This window comes from Hippocampus zosterae, chromosome 18 (genome assembly GCF_025434085.1).
Source record: "Hippocampus zosterae strain Florida chromosome 18, ASM2543408v3, whole genome shotgun sequence".
Classification (NCBI taxonomy): Eukaryota; Metazoa; Chordata; class Actinopteri; order Syngnathiformes; family Syngnathidae; genus Hippocampus; species Hippocampus zosterae.
The window spans coordinates 2,711,975-2,729,217 of NC_067468.1; the positions used below are offsets into that span (position 1 = coordinate 2,711,975).

The 17,243-nt window shown below is 41.8% G+C and overlaps 2 protein-coding genes across 4 annotated transcripts in view; one reads left to right on the forward strand and one right to left on the reverse strand.

The window, feature by feature from the left end:
* Positions 1-17,243, forward strand: part of LOC127590680 (gastrula zinc finger protein XlCGF7.1-like) — a 143,682-nt gene that overhangs the window by 9,288 nt on the left and 117,151 nt on the right. The window lies entirely within an intron of this gene.
* Positions 627-7,505, reverse strand: LOC127590688 (oocyte zinc finger protein XlCOF20-like). 2 transcript variants are annotated; one of them, XM_052050124.1, is made up of 3 exons: positions 7,342-7,505; positions 7,090-7,181; positions 627-2,511 (listed from the first exon to the last, which is right to left on the reverse strand). In XM_052050124.1, exons 1-3 carry the CDS (start codon positions 7,344-7,346, stop codon positions 1,229-1,231), a joined length of 1,380 nt encoding a protein of 459 aa, XP_051906084.1. In that variant the 5' UTR covers positions 7,347-7,505; the 3' UTR covers positions 627-1,228. The 2 variants fall into 2 exon arrangements, with proteins under 2 accessions (XP_051906084.1, XP_051906085.1); XM_052050125.1 differs by lacking the exon at positions 7,090-7,181 and having other exon boundaries at positions 7,223-7,500.

The window sequence follows — 17,243 nt, forward strand, 5'->3', positions numbered from 1 at the left end:
TCTTGGATCCAACTCTTTCAGGACCAGACAAACGTCATCTTTCCTGACAAGAAGTCCTTATCCTCTGCACTTACTGTACATCCACCTGTAACCGTGTAGTTTTCCGTAATGCTGCAACTGCTTGCGAATAAAGTCAACCAGGACCCCCATGTCATTGAACGAATTTTGACGAAATGGACATCTTTTGTTCAACACTCGCTTCAGATGTCTTTTGCTTATTTGGAAATTGTATTTAAGATCAAGAAGAGATTTCATGTCTTTGTGTGACAAGCCAATTTCAAAGTAAAATTCCATTAAACTCACCAACGGGTGAAAACCCTCCATGTTTGTTGTTTTCGGTTATTCGGACAATGACGATAAAGTACATCAATGTGCATTTAAAAGCAAAGATTGCAAGATCGCGCAAAACTTTGCGAGGAAACGCAAAACTTTGTGAGGGAATGCAAAGTTTTTTTCGGGGGGGTTTCCCTTCTATGTCTCCTCAGGGGCTCCGTAATCTCGTTGAGTAAGAAAGAGGAACATGAAGCCAATGAGAAATACATATAGTTACATAACACATTTCATAACAAAATAAAAAAATATATATTAAATTTAGGGTCACAAATGCAGTTGTCCATCCAAGTTAGTCTATTTCAATCAGTGCTTTTATTATTTGACAAACATTGAACAAAGCCCTTCCTCGTGCACAGTACTCACCACAAACAAATCCTCACTGAGACGCAGAAACACATCATTACTTGCAGTCAAACATTTTAAACTCTTACCTGAAGTATGATTATATGAGGCAGCCCTGCCACAAAAGCAAGTCTTTTGTGAAACTATGAAAAACTGCAATAAAGCAATACGAAAGCGTCTAAATGAAAATCCGTTCACTATCACTCCATCCAGAGCAGGACCTTTTTTAAACACTTTCAAATCATATCATATTCAAAGTAACAAAACAAAAATATTCCTTAAAAATAAAAATGTATAAACACAAACACAATCTGAAAACTGACTGCGGTAAAACCAAATTTCAAAACCAAGACATTTTGGGCAAAACTTCGTTGGCTTTCAATTCGCTGCACCTTCAAATTCAGTCACTCTTGGAGCATGAATTGATTAAACCTGCTCAGATGAGAAGCCAAAACATCATCAATGATGGCTCACCTCACCAACGCACTTGTGATTCTTAACCTGATACTTTCATGAGAGGCTTTGGCCACAAATTGAGCAGGAAAATGGTTTCTTACCGGTGTGTGTTCTTGTGTGTATTTTTAAGTGTGCCTTTTGAAAGAATCTTTGACCACAAACTGTGCAGGAAAGTCTTCTCACTAGTATGGGTTCTTGTATGATTTCTCAAAGATGTCTGCTCTGAAAATCTTTGGCTACAAAATGAGCAGGCAAAAGGTTTCTGACTAGCGTGCCTTCTTTTGTGACGTTTTAACGTTACCTTGTGAGAGAATGTTCGGCCACAGTCTGTGCAGGAAAAAGGTTTGTCGCCAGTGTGGGCTCTTGTGTGACCTTCCAAGTCACCTTTCCGAGAGAATCTTTGGCCACAGTCTGTGCAGGAAAAAGGCTTCTCACCAGCGTGGGTTCTTCTGTGATGTCTTAAGGTTTCCTTATCTGAAAATCTTTGACCACAAGATGTGCAGGCAAAAGATTTCTCACCTGTGTGGGTTCTTGTGTGCCGAATTAACCTTGACTTCATAGAGAATACTTGACCACAGCCTGTGCAGGAAAAAGGTTTCTCACCAGTGTGGGTTCTTGTGTGGACTGTTAAGTGTGCCTTCTGAGAGAATTTTTGGCCACAAACTGAGCAGGCAAAAGGTTTCTCACCAGTGTGAGTTCTTGTGTGTATAGTTAGGGTTCCCTTCTGAGCGAATGTTTGGCCACAAACTGAGCAGGCAAAAGGTTTCTCACCAGTGTGAGTTCTTGTGTGTATTTTTAAGGTCCCCTTCTGGGAGAATGTCTGGCCACAAACTGAGCACGAAAACGGTTTCTCACCAGTGTGGCTAAACATATGCCTTTTCAAACTGCACTCATAAGCATAACTATTCCCGCATTGAGAACATTTCCAGGGTTTGTCACTTTCGCATGTCAGATCACCAGTAGAATGTTGCGTTATGTCATCACCACCTGACGGTGGCGATAAGAGGTAATCTGCTCGTGATCCTCCATCACATTCTGATGTCACGTGTTGACTTGACATAGTGCCGCATGGAGGTCCCACCCCTCTGCACGCTTCATTTTGACCAGCATCTTCACTCTTCAAAGGGCCACCAGTCAATGGCAACTTGAAAATAGACTCCTTCTCCTCCTCTTTGATGTAGGGAAGCTCTTCTTCTCCATCCTTGGTGAGGAGGTGCTCTTCCTGCTCCTCTTTGATGCGAGTGTGCTCTTCCTCCTTTTTAATAAGAGGGTCTGGATCCTCTTTTTCTTGAACGCAGGGGAGCTCTTCATCTTCCACTTCCTCCTTCATGTGGTTGGACTCTGGATCCTGCTTATCAGGACCAAAATCTTCACTGACGTCTTCAAAACACAAGAAGACAAAGACAAAACGTTTAATATTAATTGTCATGTTTAAACTTTGAATTTTCGCATGGTTGTTTATATTTAATACTCAAGGTCAATTGGAACTTTAGGCTATTACAATAAAAAGGTAAAAAGGTGTTTATTGGCAAAACGATCGACCCAAAGAGGTTGCTGTAGTTTATCTGCCCGCATAAGGTCAAAATCTAATGTTATTGAAAGACCAGTGACAAAAGTTGACAAGAGTGTCAGACTTGAGGTTGGGTTTTGTGTGTTTCTTTTTTTCACCGTCTTATCAGGGAACTGTCTCCCACTTCTCTTTCGTGAAGATGGGACCTAACAGTCACTGGCAACATTTTAGAAGATCCAGCACTAGAGACTGAAAGTTGTGTCCGCAGGATTAACGCATCCCTTTTTTTCTTTTTTAAAGTAGACAATGGTTTGAAGCGCCGGTTCCGATAACGGATGGATGCATCTCAAGCAGCTCCGCCTGTTATAGAACCACTTTGATTAAAAAAAAAAAAAAAAGATAAACTGGACCACCTGGGGCTCAACACCTCCATGTGTAACTGGCTGCTGGACTTCCTGACGGAGAGACTCCAGGCAGTTCGGGTATGCAGAAATACTTCCGGCACCATTATGATAAACACGGGGCCCCCGCAAGGATGTGTGCTGAGCCCCCTCCTATTCACTCTGCTGACCCGCGACTGCACTCCCTCATCTAGCTCCAACCTCTTCATTAAATTTGCGGACGACATCAATAACCATGATGAGACAATCTACAGGAGTGAGGTGAGCAGGCTGGCTTTGTGGTGCAAAGACAACCATCTAGACCTGAATGTGGAGAAAACGAAGGAGATTGCTGTGGACTTCAGGAGAACGCACACCCAGCATGCTCCGCTGACCATCGACGGTACTGCAGTGGAGAGGGCGAGTAGCACCTTGGTGTGCACATCTCTGAAGACCTGACCTCGAGCCTAAATACTACCTCACTGGCCAAAAAAACCCACCAGCACCTGTACTTCCTCCGCAAACTGAGGAGAGCAAGAGCCCTGACCCCCCAGCAGAAATTCTGTATAGAGGCACCATCTTGACCAGCTGCATCACCGTGTGATACGGCGCTTGCACCATGTCCTGCCCAAAGAGTCTGCAGCGCATTGTGAGAGCAGCTGAGAAGACCAATGGTGTTTGTCTTCCTCCACTCGCGGACATTTACAATTCTCGTCTGACCCGCAAAGCCATCCATATCGCAGGTGACCCTACCCACCCATCTCACAGCCTCCTCGACCTGCTGCCGTCGGGAGGAGACTGCGGAGTCTCTGTCCTATAGCCAGCAGGCTCAAGAACAGCTTATTCCACCAGGCGGTCAGGAGACTCAACTCCCTCAATGTTCTGCCCCCCAACCCCACCACCACCACCACCTCCTGCCACAGACCCTCCCTCTGCATTTGACATCCAATTATTACACTTTAAACAATTCACTACCTAAACTTGAACCTGCAATAATCACAAGTGCCCTTGGTTGTCTGTTGTTTGCTATTTATTGTTTTATTTGCTCATATTTATACCGTATATTTGTCTTTCTCAGAGATGTGTTCCTCGAGCCAGTCCTTGGCTTGGTGAATTGTATGCGGCTCGACGGACAGTCGAGTAAATTTAACGTTTCCTGAAATGGTTTGACTGTTATCGTGCTAAAATCTTTCCGCAAACTGGACCGCTAATAAGAGAGCAATCGATTTCCATAACGGTATGGCTGTGGCTGGCTTCAAAAGTTCAATACACGATGAGCAACGCTGTCTTGTGTGGTGATCGAGGGGAGGCCAAGTTCGAGACAGTGAGTGGAAAGAAAGCCACCAGGTCTTTTACGTGTCTCATTTGGGAGAGTATGGTCCTAATTTTGTTACATTTTGTCATATACCTGTACTGTATGTTGCAGTTTATGGGCAATATATTGTTGCACTTTGTTGCTTGTGTTGTCACACATGTACAGTATGTTAACATACTTGGACGTTCATCACAGTTGTTTGTTGTGGATGTCACACTGTTCTCATTTTTTTTAAAAAGTATGGCAATACTTTAATACTTTTGTTCTGTTGAGGTTTGGTATGGACTGTCAACATATACATTTTTATATGTACCGTATCTTGTGCTGACCCGGTCCACCTGTCAAATTTAGAAATCAATGTGGCACCCAAGCCAAAAGGTTTGCCCACCCCTGGGCTAGATCGATCTCTCCTGAACAAGAAAAAAATCAAAACACTGAAACATGCTTGCTTATATTTTTTGTACATTGTTTGGCAGTTAGGACAAAAAAATGTGAGTTCTGTTACATTACTGGCATACAAAGACAATTGTGCTATCTTCACGGGAAATTTAAAATGAGAAAGATTTGTAGTTCATTTTACTGAAAAAGAGTTACAAGTGTTGCACAATTGGAACTGTTTTGCATAATTTCACTGAAGAAATCATTTTTCTGTAAAATAACTGCACTTTCATTATCTACAAATAACACATACTCTTATCAGCTTCTGTAAACAATGTCATTAACTTATTTCAACAGAGAAATAAAATCGAAATCAGGAGTAGATTTCTAACCTTTGGCCCGGCCCTCCACAATATTTTCTGCTGTTCATTTGTTAACTGTTGGTATAACTAATGATGACGTGTGTTAAATTCTTTCGTCAAATTGATCGTAGACACATGCATCGTCTTGGGAAGAGGATGTCAAGCCACATCAATACTTACCTGTATTAATGATTACCAGTCAATTAATCTTTGCAGTGTGAGATTGGAAAAAATACTCTGATGATGCCACATGAGTACACCAGTTTTTGATCAATTTATATTTTGGAATAAACCTGGAGTACACAGCTGCTGATGTAATGTTCATTGTTAATGCATCGTTTTCAAACATTGACCCTTGAAACATTATACTTTTGAGTTTCGGAATTCTTGATTATCAATATCAGTCAAAATAGAAAAATGGGTTCCATGATGAACGTTTACGGAACCCAACATTTGTTATCGTGGTTTTCCATTGGGTAATCGACGGAACCGAAAAACGGTTACCATGAATTTCTGAAATCCTCAGGCCTGCTCCTGAATTATTACATTTTTTGCAGCATTTGTTTATAATTGTATGTATAAGTTGTTGTTTGTGTTATTATCATATGCAATTGAATAAGTAGACTCTTTCAGAATTTGAAATTAGTACTCTCTCAATCCATAACGGCACTCATACTTTTCTGATCAGCGAGTCCCTGGGACTGTAAAACTGTAAACTGTAAAATTATCACTGAGAGGTTACCGCTTTTTCTGCACTCAGTGATTGACTTCTATGCAAAGTCGTTTCTCAACTTGTGTTCCGTGCCACGTCATGCCTGTTGAGTGTTGATTTACTTTATATTAAGAAACTACTGCAACAAAACATTAATTCATAAATGTATACCATAGGATTTTTTTTCAGTATAAATCACACGTACCCCGACTGTTCTACTCTTTGAATAAAAACACTTCATTCAAGCGTTAGGGAGTGCAAAGGGTTATGATGGAGGGGCGTTGCAAATCATGAAGACCCGCCAAGTGGTATGATAGCATTGTTTTATACATGTCCTCGGCAAGGCCTCAGTTTCAAAATCAGTCCTTGGTCCTTGGCCTTGGCCTCGGAAAATTTCTCAAGTCCTTGGCCTTGCCCCGGAAAATTTTCCAAGTCCTTGGCCTTGGCCTCTGAGTCAAGTCCTTGGCCTTGGGTTGCCGGTCCTTGGACACAACACTGGTCTTTATGTATTTTTATGCAGTTCAGTTTTCCGCCCTTATTTTTAGCCGTGTGTGTTTCAATGCACTGCATGTTTGTACTGTGGTTAAGAGAAAAAAAGTAATTCCACCTGCGGTGTATGTTTCACAAAGAGCATATTTGACAATAAATCTTGATTTGACTTGACTAGGTTCCTCTGACATGAAGTTGAGATTAAAAAAAAAAACTTTCCATGCTCTTTGCCAACTTCTTTGCTGTCATGTCGTCTGTTGATTTCAAAATTATACTTAAAAAAAATTGAAACCTGAAGAAGCTATGGGGCAGGGAGATTTTAGGTAATCCAGTTTCATTGTTTGTAAGATATAAAAACCTTTATTTGTCTCACAATGGAGAAATTCACAATTTACAGCAGCAAAATTTGGAGGGAAGAAAGTAGAAAAAACATGCACAAAATAAAAAAATGTCAAGCATGTGTCAGGAAGAGCTCAAATTGTCAAAAATACAAAAAACAATCATGCAAATTGAAGCTTTACTTTCTTGTAAAGTATAAATAAATACATAAATAAATCACAAGGAGATTGGATCACAAATCACCTTCATGATATTTGTCGGATAGGAAGTGCTGGCAGCACAGTGTCTGACCAGCAGCCATCTTGGCCCCGTTTTAGGTATGAAGAGACATAATTAAAACGAAATCTGTGCAAATGCGTTATTTCAGAATTGTGTATAAAAGTGGTAGCCCATAGCAGGGACCAAAAGTAGCTCTCACTTTTAAAACGGTTGGTGGCCCCTGCAATCGATCGAAAGAATGACAAGTACCAAACCTGCTTTGGTCGACCAAACTCGAAACTTCTCGAAACCAGCGTCATCTTCCTCTTTTGCGCCGAGCAAATCATCATCGTAATCTGCAGTCCCCCTGCACACATTTGTATATGAGTCATTACATTTCACACTCACTCTCAATCTCTGCAGGGCGACGAAATGCGTCTCTTTGCTAGCAAGCTAGGCTAAGTAAGCTAAACTAGGCCAAAAAGCTTGAGCGAATGATGTTATCGTCCAATAGAGGATTTACATACTGCATCGAGACTTTCGTGCGTTCAGTTGTAGTGAAAGAAGAGGGGGTGGTATTTTGAAGCGTCCAATTTTTAATTAAGTGAAGCGGGTATAAGTAGTGTGTTCGGCGTCGGTGCAGGCCGCAACAACGATGTACGGCAACGTCTTTCAAACAAACTTAAGCGCAACGCGAAACGAAGTTTAGTTATTGTGTGAATACCTCTGCATTTAAGAGCTGTGTAAATTAACACATGAGAATCCACAAAAGCGGGGAAACTTTATCCTGCTTATTTTTTAGTAAAATAATCTCTCAGAAGGATAAGGTCAAGAAACACGTGTGCTGGTGAGGAATGTGGTTATCAGCTTTAAATAAAAGTTTACACGTTGAACACAGAGTATCCAGTATTGTTGAGGAATGGGAGCTGTCAATTTGCTCTTGGCCCTTCCTTGGTTACATGTTCTTTTATCTCTCTATACGGTGGAAGAAGACCCAACACACCACGTAGTCTTTTCTTCAGTTTATCACAACGCAACACGAATCGATTCGGGCTCCTGTGAGTCTCAGATTTCATCAGGAAGCCCCGGGCAACTTCAGTCACACGTACATATAGACATAGTATGTTAATTAGGGGCGGGCGGTCCTTCCCCTTATGTAAAAATCTGAAACAAAGAAAGTCAAGCAAAGTTCGATCTTGGCATTTTGACAAAATACAGAGAATATCTGCTGGTCCACAAATCTTGAGATTAGGTTTCCTCTTCGAAGGCACTTGACAGCCTTCAGGGACTTTTACGATGTGGGGGACGCAAAAGACGGCCAGGGGACTGTTAATCACTTCACCCCAACTTCACCCTACACTCTTTGTTTTGAGTACAAGCAGATGTTCAGGACAGAGACTAGTGTCAATAGTTCTCATAGCAAGATGAAATTCATCAACAATGTTCTACTACTACTTCTAGCGGAATAATTCCTTAACAAATATTTACCATAAAACAGGATCCCTCGTTTTTCATGGTTAAAGGGGACCATAAACATCATGCGAAAGGTGAAAAGAGAAGGGAGGATTTGCCTCACTTTAGGAATTTTTGTGTATGTGTATGTGGGGACCAGCATTATTTAAAAAAGTATACTCCCCATGAGAAGCTGAGCCGGACTGTACCCGTTTTCGAGAGGGGTATCCCTGTATGCGAGTAAGGCCAGGTAGGGGTCATCTGCCTTTTTCAATAGGAATTTTTGTGTATGTGTATGTGGGGACCAGCATTATTTAAAAAAGTATACTCCCCATGAGAAGCTGAGCCGGACTGTACCCGTTTTCGAGAGGGGTAGCCCTGTATGCGAGTAAGGCCAGGTAGGGGTCATCTGCCTTTTTCAAGAGGCCGTCTGAACGGCACGTTCTGCCTCGGCATTTCCTTGTGGATATCGTGGGCTACTTGTAATGTGACGGAACCCGTAGGACTCCGCGAAAGCCCTGAAGCCCGTTCCGGAGAACTGGAGCCCTCCATCCGAAACTAGAAGGTCGGGGATCCCGTGGCGTGCCTAGATCGACTTAAGGCGGCGAATTACCACATCCGATTTTGAGGAGGCCAAAGAAGCTATCTCCACGTACCTTGACATGTAGTCCACAACCAGCAAGTAGGTCTTGCCTCCGAGCATGAACAGATCTGCACCCAACTTCTCCCATGGTCGGCCTGGGTAAGGTGATGGAATCATTGGCTCCCTCCGGTTCGGTCTCTCCTTGCAGCATATTCGGCAGTTGAGAACCAACTCGTTCAGCTGTTGGCTTAGCCCGGGCCACCATACTGACTGCCGTGCTCGCTGTCTACTAGCAATGGGTCCAGCGACACCAATGCATTGACACATGCACCGGGCTCACAGAGCAAACCACGTGTCGATGCATGTGCTGCTTCATTACGTCACGTGATTGACACGTGAACTGCATCGGCTGCGTTGACACAGTCCAGGCTTCTAGTTGACACACCGGCTGCGTTGACACAGTCCAGGCTGCTAATTGACACATCGGCTGCGTTGACACAGTCCAGGCTGCTAATTGACACATCGGCTGCGTTGACACAGTCCAGGCTGCTAATTGACACGTGAACTGCACCGGTGCAGTTTAGACTGCATCGGCTGCTTGGCACAGTCCAGGCTGCGCCACTTAGTCCAGGGGGCGTCGACTCAGTGCAGAGGGCGTTGACGCAGCAAAAGCCGGGCGCACAGTGTTTATAAGGAAGTGCGTTTGGCGACACAATGCCACCTGCCGAAACAAGCCAGACCTCACTCACGCTCGCTTGTCGAAGTTCGTGTCAGTGCAGACTTCGTGTTCGTGCCTTGCCTTCCTTGCCGATTATGGAGCAGAGACGCAAATCATCCGCCATGTGGGACCATTTTGATGTCCTGGAGAATAAGGTATTATTTATTTATTTATTCAAATCGCCTTCTGTCGCCGATAACCTCTCGGCGAGAGGCACTCGCTGAGTGCCTCCCAGATTATTGACATGTGTTGTACCATTCTAATCCGAATACATTTCAAGGAAATGTCGAATTTGCCAAGTCGAATTGTCATACACCAACAGAAGCACCTCACCCATGCTGAGGCATTATCGGGCCAAGCATGAGACTGAAGTTCGCGATACACCCAGTATTACGCCAGGTATACAAACTTTCACTCATCTTTTCACGGTTGCTATGTTGATGATTAATTGACAATCAGTAATTATTATTGAGGCGGCCCGGTAGTCCAGTGGTTAGCACGTCGGCTTCACAGTGCAGAGGTACTGGGTTCGATTCCAGCTCCGGCCTCCCTGTGTGGAGTTTGCATGTTCTCCCCGGGCCTGCGTGGGTTTTCTCCGGGTGCTCCGGTTTCCTCCCACATTCCAAAAACATGCGTGGCAGGCTGATTGAACACTCTAAATTGTCCCTAGGTGTGAGTGTGAGCGTGGATGGTTGTTCGTTTCTGTGTGCCCTGCGATTGGCTGGCAACCGATTCAGGGTGTCCCCCGCCTACTGCCCGGAGACAGCTGGGATAGGCTCCAGCACCCCCCGCGACCCTAGTGAGGATCAAGCGGTTAGGAAGATGAATGAATGAATGAATGAATAATTATTATTGGTTGACTCTCCACTCCATGTTTGACAATCAAGGTTCCGGGAAGCAGCTGTACTGGAAGGACCAACACACTTCTTTCCCAAACCTCTCCCACCTCGCAAAGGAGTTCCTTTGTACGCCAGCCTCATCCGTCCCTTGTGAGCGTGTGTTCTCCACAGCAGGAGAAATTGCTTGTAAAAGACGCAACAGGCTGAAGTTTAAAACATTGGAGCATCTTATTTTTCTCAATAAAAATTTGTGAAGTCAAAGCCCACAAGCATCCTCATTCAAATGATCTTCACATTATTTGAACACATTGAATGTTGCAAAATGAATGCATGGATGTGAATGATATTGTATACACTTCATCATCAAATCGATGAATGACCTTATGAAAATGTCTTGGAACAGTTGTAGATGCAAAACCATGCTAGCAGTTACATAATAGATAATAAATTCCTATTTATTATCATCTCAAACCACTTCAAACAACAAAGCATGTGACGGAAAAGTGGTTAGGACTGCACGACTGTCCGTGTTTTATGTTATGTGTTGTGTTTATTATTTTATGTTAACCATTTTGTAAAGCGCTTTGTTACAGCTGCCGCTGTTGTGAAAGAGCTATATAAATCAGCATGTATTGTGTATTGTATTGTATTGTAAAAGAAAAATATCCCAAACCATAGGATCCTCCCAAAAACTAAGGATGTGCTGAATAAGAGATCCTTGTACACATTATACTTTTATTACTTCCATATTTGACCTATTGTGTGGAAATATGGGGAAATGCCAGTAAAACGCACTCTGTTTTAAAACGACAATACAAAGCAATCAGAACAATCACTGGCTCCAAATAGACGGAACCCACAAATCCATTGTTTATCAAATTAAACAATGAAATCTCATGACCTGGTTGACTTCAATTAATGTACAAAGCACACAAAAACCTCCTTTGCCAAAACATCCAGAAGCTTTTTAAAATTCGAGAAAGTTGTCATCATTTAACCTATACAAAAAAATCCAAAACACGAACAAACATCACGCAAATGAGTGTACCTGTAATAGGTTTAAATCTGTGGAATGATTCTGAAATGGACCAATAAAATGAGTAACTCTCTTGCTGAGATTAAAAATGAATTCGAGAGTAGTACAAGACAACTACACAAATCAGAATTAAGCTGATAAATTCGATACACTCATGAAATATAGCAATATATCAGAAATACATTGATGAGATTTAATATATTAATGAAATGTAATATCCATTATGAATATGAGAAAATCGACATATACATGTGCTCCAATGAGTATGTACTGTATATACAAACCTAAAGTTGTAAAAATGTATAAGTACAGCATACATAAGGGTAAAAGCATTTGTTGATATGTAGACTTTCTTTCCTATTTTGAAAAATGATCAATTCATATATAAGAAGGGGTAGGACTCGGGGTAGGTTTTTTACTTCTTTCTACTCCTTTTAACACATATTTGTGATGATGACTATTTTCTTTTCCTTTTTTTATATCTTACCTTCACTTTTTGCCAATTTATTACCGAATTGAATGTTTATATGTTCAATATACAAATAAATTTATCAGTCAGTTCAGTCTGTTAAGTGGGTTGGCTGCAGGGATCTTGAAGGTCCAGCAGGTGGCAGTGGTCAGTGACACAGTATCAGCACAGTATCAACACAGTGTGTCAGTGTGTCAACACGCCTCATGGACCCATGAAGTGACAGTGTCTACACTTTACGCGTAGGATATCATCAGCCTCGTCACCCATGCAGTAAATCAATGCGTTCACCTGATTTTCTTCGGAACTAGCATTCAGGTTACTTGCCAGGTGAAATCTTTCGAATCTCCGGATCCATTTGTCCCACTCCTGCGGCTTTGAGAAGTCAAAGGGCTCCGGCGGCTGGATGTTGAACGTGGCGCACGGCCACGCGGTGACGACCGGTCCCGCAGCCCGCTGTGCACCTAACGCCGCGGCTCCATCCGCCCGCGCTTCCCCTCCGTCGCTCATTTCGCCTTTTGCCCTTCACCGCCGTGATCCTCCTCACACACTCCACGCCAACCACAGTACTTCTGACACCATGTCGTGTTATCAAGTCAGGCACACGTAAGTCCAGCTGTCGTGTTAACGTGGATAACTTTTATTGAGCTTTCCCGAAGCGTGTATTCTCTCTCTAGTCACTCTCTCGTAGTGATGTGTCGTTCGCGAACGATGGGAGCCGGAAGGGGAGGGTTACACACACACACACACACACACACACACGCACACACACACACACGCACACACACACACACGCGCGCGCGCGCTGCAGTTTAGAGAAGGGGGAGGGGTTAGAGAAGAGACACACAGCAGCACGCTGAGCAGCACGCGAACAAGACAGACGAGACGAGAGAGCTAGTTAGTGGGGAAAAAAAACAACACGGTGGAAAGCGGAAAGGTGAGAAAATGGATAGGAAACGCAGTGAAATATGGACTCATTTCAATTTAATTGATAGTTCAAAGGCAGCGTGTAGACTGTGCAAGGTTAAAATATCCCATAGATCAGGCTCCACAAATAACCTGCACAGGCACATCAGAAATATCCACCCATCAGTACAATTTGAAGAGAAAAGACAAGCAAGGGAACCAGCTATTAATGAAGGTGCTAGTGTGTCTGCAACTGTTGCTGCTGCTGCAATGTCACAACTGCCTACATGTACAACCCAGAGCTCTATGAGCCACTTTATGCAAAAAGCTATAAAACCAGAAAAACAGAACACAATTGACGAGGAACTGGGTAAAAAGATTGCAAGGGATTTTCATCCATTTCGTGTTGGCTGTGTGTTGTCGCAACATCTGTCCCCTCAGAGAGAATCTTCTCCAAAACAGGGCAAATATTAACAGAGAGGAGAAACAGGATCAACCCCTCAAAGCTGAGGCACTTGGTTTTTCTACATGCCAATCTTCGCTAAAGACAAGCTAAAACCTTTACCTGGATGCTGCTTTTTTTCTTTTTGTTTTACAAATTTTAATTTATAATTTGTTGTGTGGTATTCAAAGCTTACTTATGTTGTTTTACTGTAAATAGTTAAAAGCTTATAAATATACACATTCAGAGATTGGAACTTTTTGATGACCTAGTTTTGAGATGGGTCTTTGTACTTTGTTTTTATTTTTGTAGCAATCCATGTTGAGTATGTTCAGAAGAATATAAATAAAGCCATATAAATAATAAATATTTGATATAATGTCTATTTTTTGCATTAGTACTTAATTTTACACATAATATCACGTTATTTTTGGTATTAAATTAATTTAAGCAACAAAAAAACTGAGGAGCCATTTGGGAGCCGAAGGAGCCGATCCAAAAAGAGCCGGCTCTCTAAAAGGAGCCGGAAAATGGAGAGAGTCTCTCGTCTCCCGCTCTCGACGCACCCCCCATGACGTAGTCGCCCCGCGACTCTATCGTCATGCTGTACATAATTACACCACATATACAGTGCGAAACTTGTTTTTCAGATCCGCATCTATCTGACGCACTTTAGCTTGTCGCGAGTCTCGATCACATTCGGCATTCGCGAGAAAGGGTTTTAGGAAGGCGAACACAGAGTGGTTGTGATTTGCATTTACCGATATAGTGACCAATCACAACAAGTAAGAGATCATACCTGTCCAATCGCAGGGCTGTTTACAATCGGAGGATGGAAAGACTGATCGTGAGAGCTCGTGAAAACTCGAAGACAAGGTACCTGACCCGCCCCTTAAATTTTCTCAACGGACTCTTATGAGCGGTCCAGTTTGCTGAAAGTTTTTAACATGATAACAATCAATCAATTCTAGGAAATGTTCATTTACTAGAGCCACAAGCAATTCACTCTGACCATGGAAATTGCCAGAATCGGACTGAGTAAGAATCGCTTCCTTGTTTTTCAAAGTCTCGTAGATTTGAGTCTTTCCGACTCCAGGCGTCTCCTGAATGTTTCGTACCTTGTTACCTGCTTTGTTTAATCAGATACAGTACATATCACTTTGTCAGAGATTTTCTCGGACAAAGTTAAAGAAACGACTCGGCACAGAGGAAAATTGTCTTCAATATCGGCGGGAGCGGACCTCTGAGAGCGAACGACGGTTGTTGCTCCGCGATCACACTCCAAGTCCCGTCTCCGCGAGTTCCACATTTTATTGTAACATATGCAAAATACAAGAAAAACACTGCCCCCAAATTTGCATGCCACACCCCCGGTCCGGCCCTCGGTAGTGATTGGTTACCTGTTTTTCAAACTTGAACCATCAGTACATTGGCGCCTTTTCTTTCTGGTCTACATCGAATTAGCATGTTGTAGACTTTGCGGATGGTCAATGTCGTCTGGGCACGACGGGTGTTCTCAACTCGTCTTTTGTTGCTCAACCGCTGTTCCCGAATTATTCATTCCCCTTTTGTGACCGAGTTCCGCCTTCTCCCCTGTGGTCGCCCACCTGTATTGACGTGCTAATTGTGGACTTCAACAGCCGTCCGGCCAGGCGGCCGGTGCCTTTGTGTGTAGGCATTTGGGGGTGCTGGATATGCACCCAAACGCTTCGATGTGCCCAAATAAATGAAACTTTAAACATGATACATTTTTGCTCATAGATTCTTCTAACACACTTTCCCTTCCATGGACATTACTCTCTCCCTCTTTCTTAGTCTTTTTTTTCCGTCCGTTTTGTTCAGTGGCTGTGTCGGCGCTGTTGGACAGTCGGCGTTGGTGCGGCTGGATGGATGGCTGCCTAAGTTGAGGATGTGGAGAGAGGAGCGTTGGCGCAGAGCGCCCATGCGTATTTGGAACCGACAGTCGCCGCTTGGAATTGGAATGGATTTCCATGGGACAGGAGAAGTGAACCAACCTCTTTTTTCGTCAATAGATGCTACAGCTTCTTGTTGACTTTGAAACTTAGCTTGTAGCCGACGTGTGCACATTTTGAGCATGACGTCTCTGATCCACTGCTTAAAGGAAACTTTGATTCTCTCCTCTTTCATCTTAAACTGCTTCAAACAACAAAGCGTGTGAGCGAAAAGTGGTTAGGACTGCACGACTGTTTGTTTGTTTGTTTGTTTATTGAACATAAAACATATACAGTAATAATTTGACAGAAAATAAGTAAGTAAGATACAAAAGTAAAAAGAAAGAAATCAGTCTTCATTCAACACAGTTATTATGTTCAAGGGAGTACGATGAAGTAAAAAAACGTATCTAGTCCTACCCCATTATGTGTTTATATCTACTAAATCATTTTTATATCAATCAGAAAAGAAAAAGTAAGAAGAAGTCTCCATTAAGGCTCATACTTTACCCTTAACCGTGATATTTTCACAACTTTTGGTTTGTATCGGGATTATATACTGTACATCCTCACCCTGGCACTCTTGTGTCAATTTTCTCTTGTATTCATAATGGATATTTCAATACCTTTCTCTATTTATCAACTTGGTTCTGATTTATCATTATATTTAATGTTTAGAATTTATCATTTTAACTCTGATTGATGTAGGTTGTTTGTACTATTTTTTTTTATTTGTTTTTGAAATCAGCAAGCGATTTAAGAATAAGAATAAGAAAAACCTTTATTAGTCTCACAATGGAGAAATTCCCAATTCACAGCAGCAAAGTTATGAAAGTAAGAAGTAGAACAACAACATTTATTTACTCATTTTTAGGTCCGTTTCGAGATTATTCCACACCTTTGCTAGATACACTTCTTTGCTTGATGTTTGTTCTTGTTTTGAACTTTTTGAATAAGTTGGTACCTCTTAATTCATAGTTGCTTTCTCGAATTTCAAAAAACTTCTGAATGTTTTGGCAGAGCAGGTTATTGTGTGCTTTGTACATTAATTGGTCGATTTTAAAGTCAACCAGGTCATAAAATTTCATCGTATTTAATTTGATAAATAGTGGATTTGTGGGTTCCGTATATTTTGATCTATTAATAATTCAAATTGCTTTTTTTTGTAGTTTGAGAATAGGGAGTGTGTTTGTTTTGCAGGCATTTCCCCATATTTCCACACAGTAGGTCATGTATGGTAATAATAATGAAGTGTATAATGTGTACAAAGATCTCTTATTTAGCACTTCCTTGGTTTTGTAGAGGATCCCTACGGTCTTGGCTATTTTTCTTTTTACGTTATCGATATGTGGTTTCCAAAATAGTTTTGAGTCTATTACTAATCCGAGAAACTTAGTTTCATACGCTCTTTCTATTTCAATTGAGTTTACCATAATTTTAGCTTGGTGTTTGATTGGTCTTGTGCCAAAAACAATTGACTTCGATTTTTTCAGGTTAAGTGACAATTTATTTCTGTCGAACCAGTTTTTTAATTTGTTTAATTTGTTTTCTACGGCTGTCAGGAGCTGTTTCAGATTTATTCCAGAACAGTAGAAAGTTGTATCATCAGCAAATAGGACACATTTAAATAGTTTTAAGACCTTGCAGATATCATTTATATATAAGATGAATAGTTTTGGACCAAGCACTGACCCCTGAGGAACTCCGTGAGTGATTTTCAGTTGATTCGTTTTTTTATTGTTGAGTTGCACGTACTGATATCTGTTTTCTAAATAACTTTTTATCCATTTATAAGCTACACCTCTAATGCCATATCTTTCTAGTTTTTTCAATAATATACTGTGATCTATTGTGTCAAAAGCCTTTTTTAGATCTAGGAAAACCCCAACAGTAAATTCTTTGTTGTCTATATTAGTGGCTATTGCTTCCACAAACTCCATAACTGCCATTGAGGTGGTCCGTTTTTCCCTGAAGCCATATTGATTCTCACTTAACAGCGCATGCTTTTGTATAAAACTATCAAGTCTGCGAG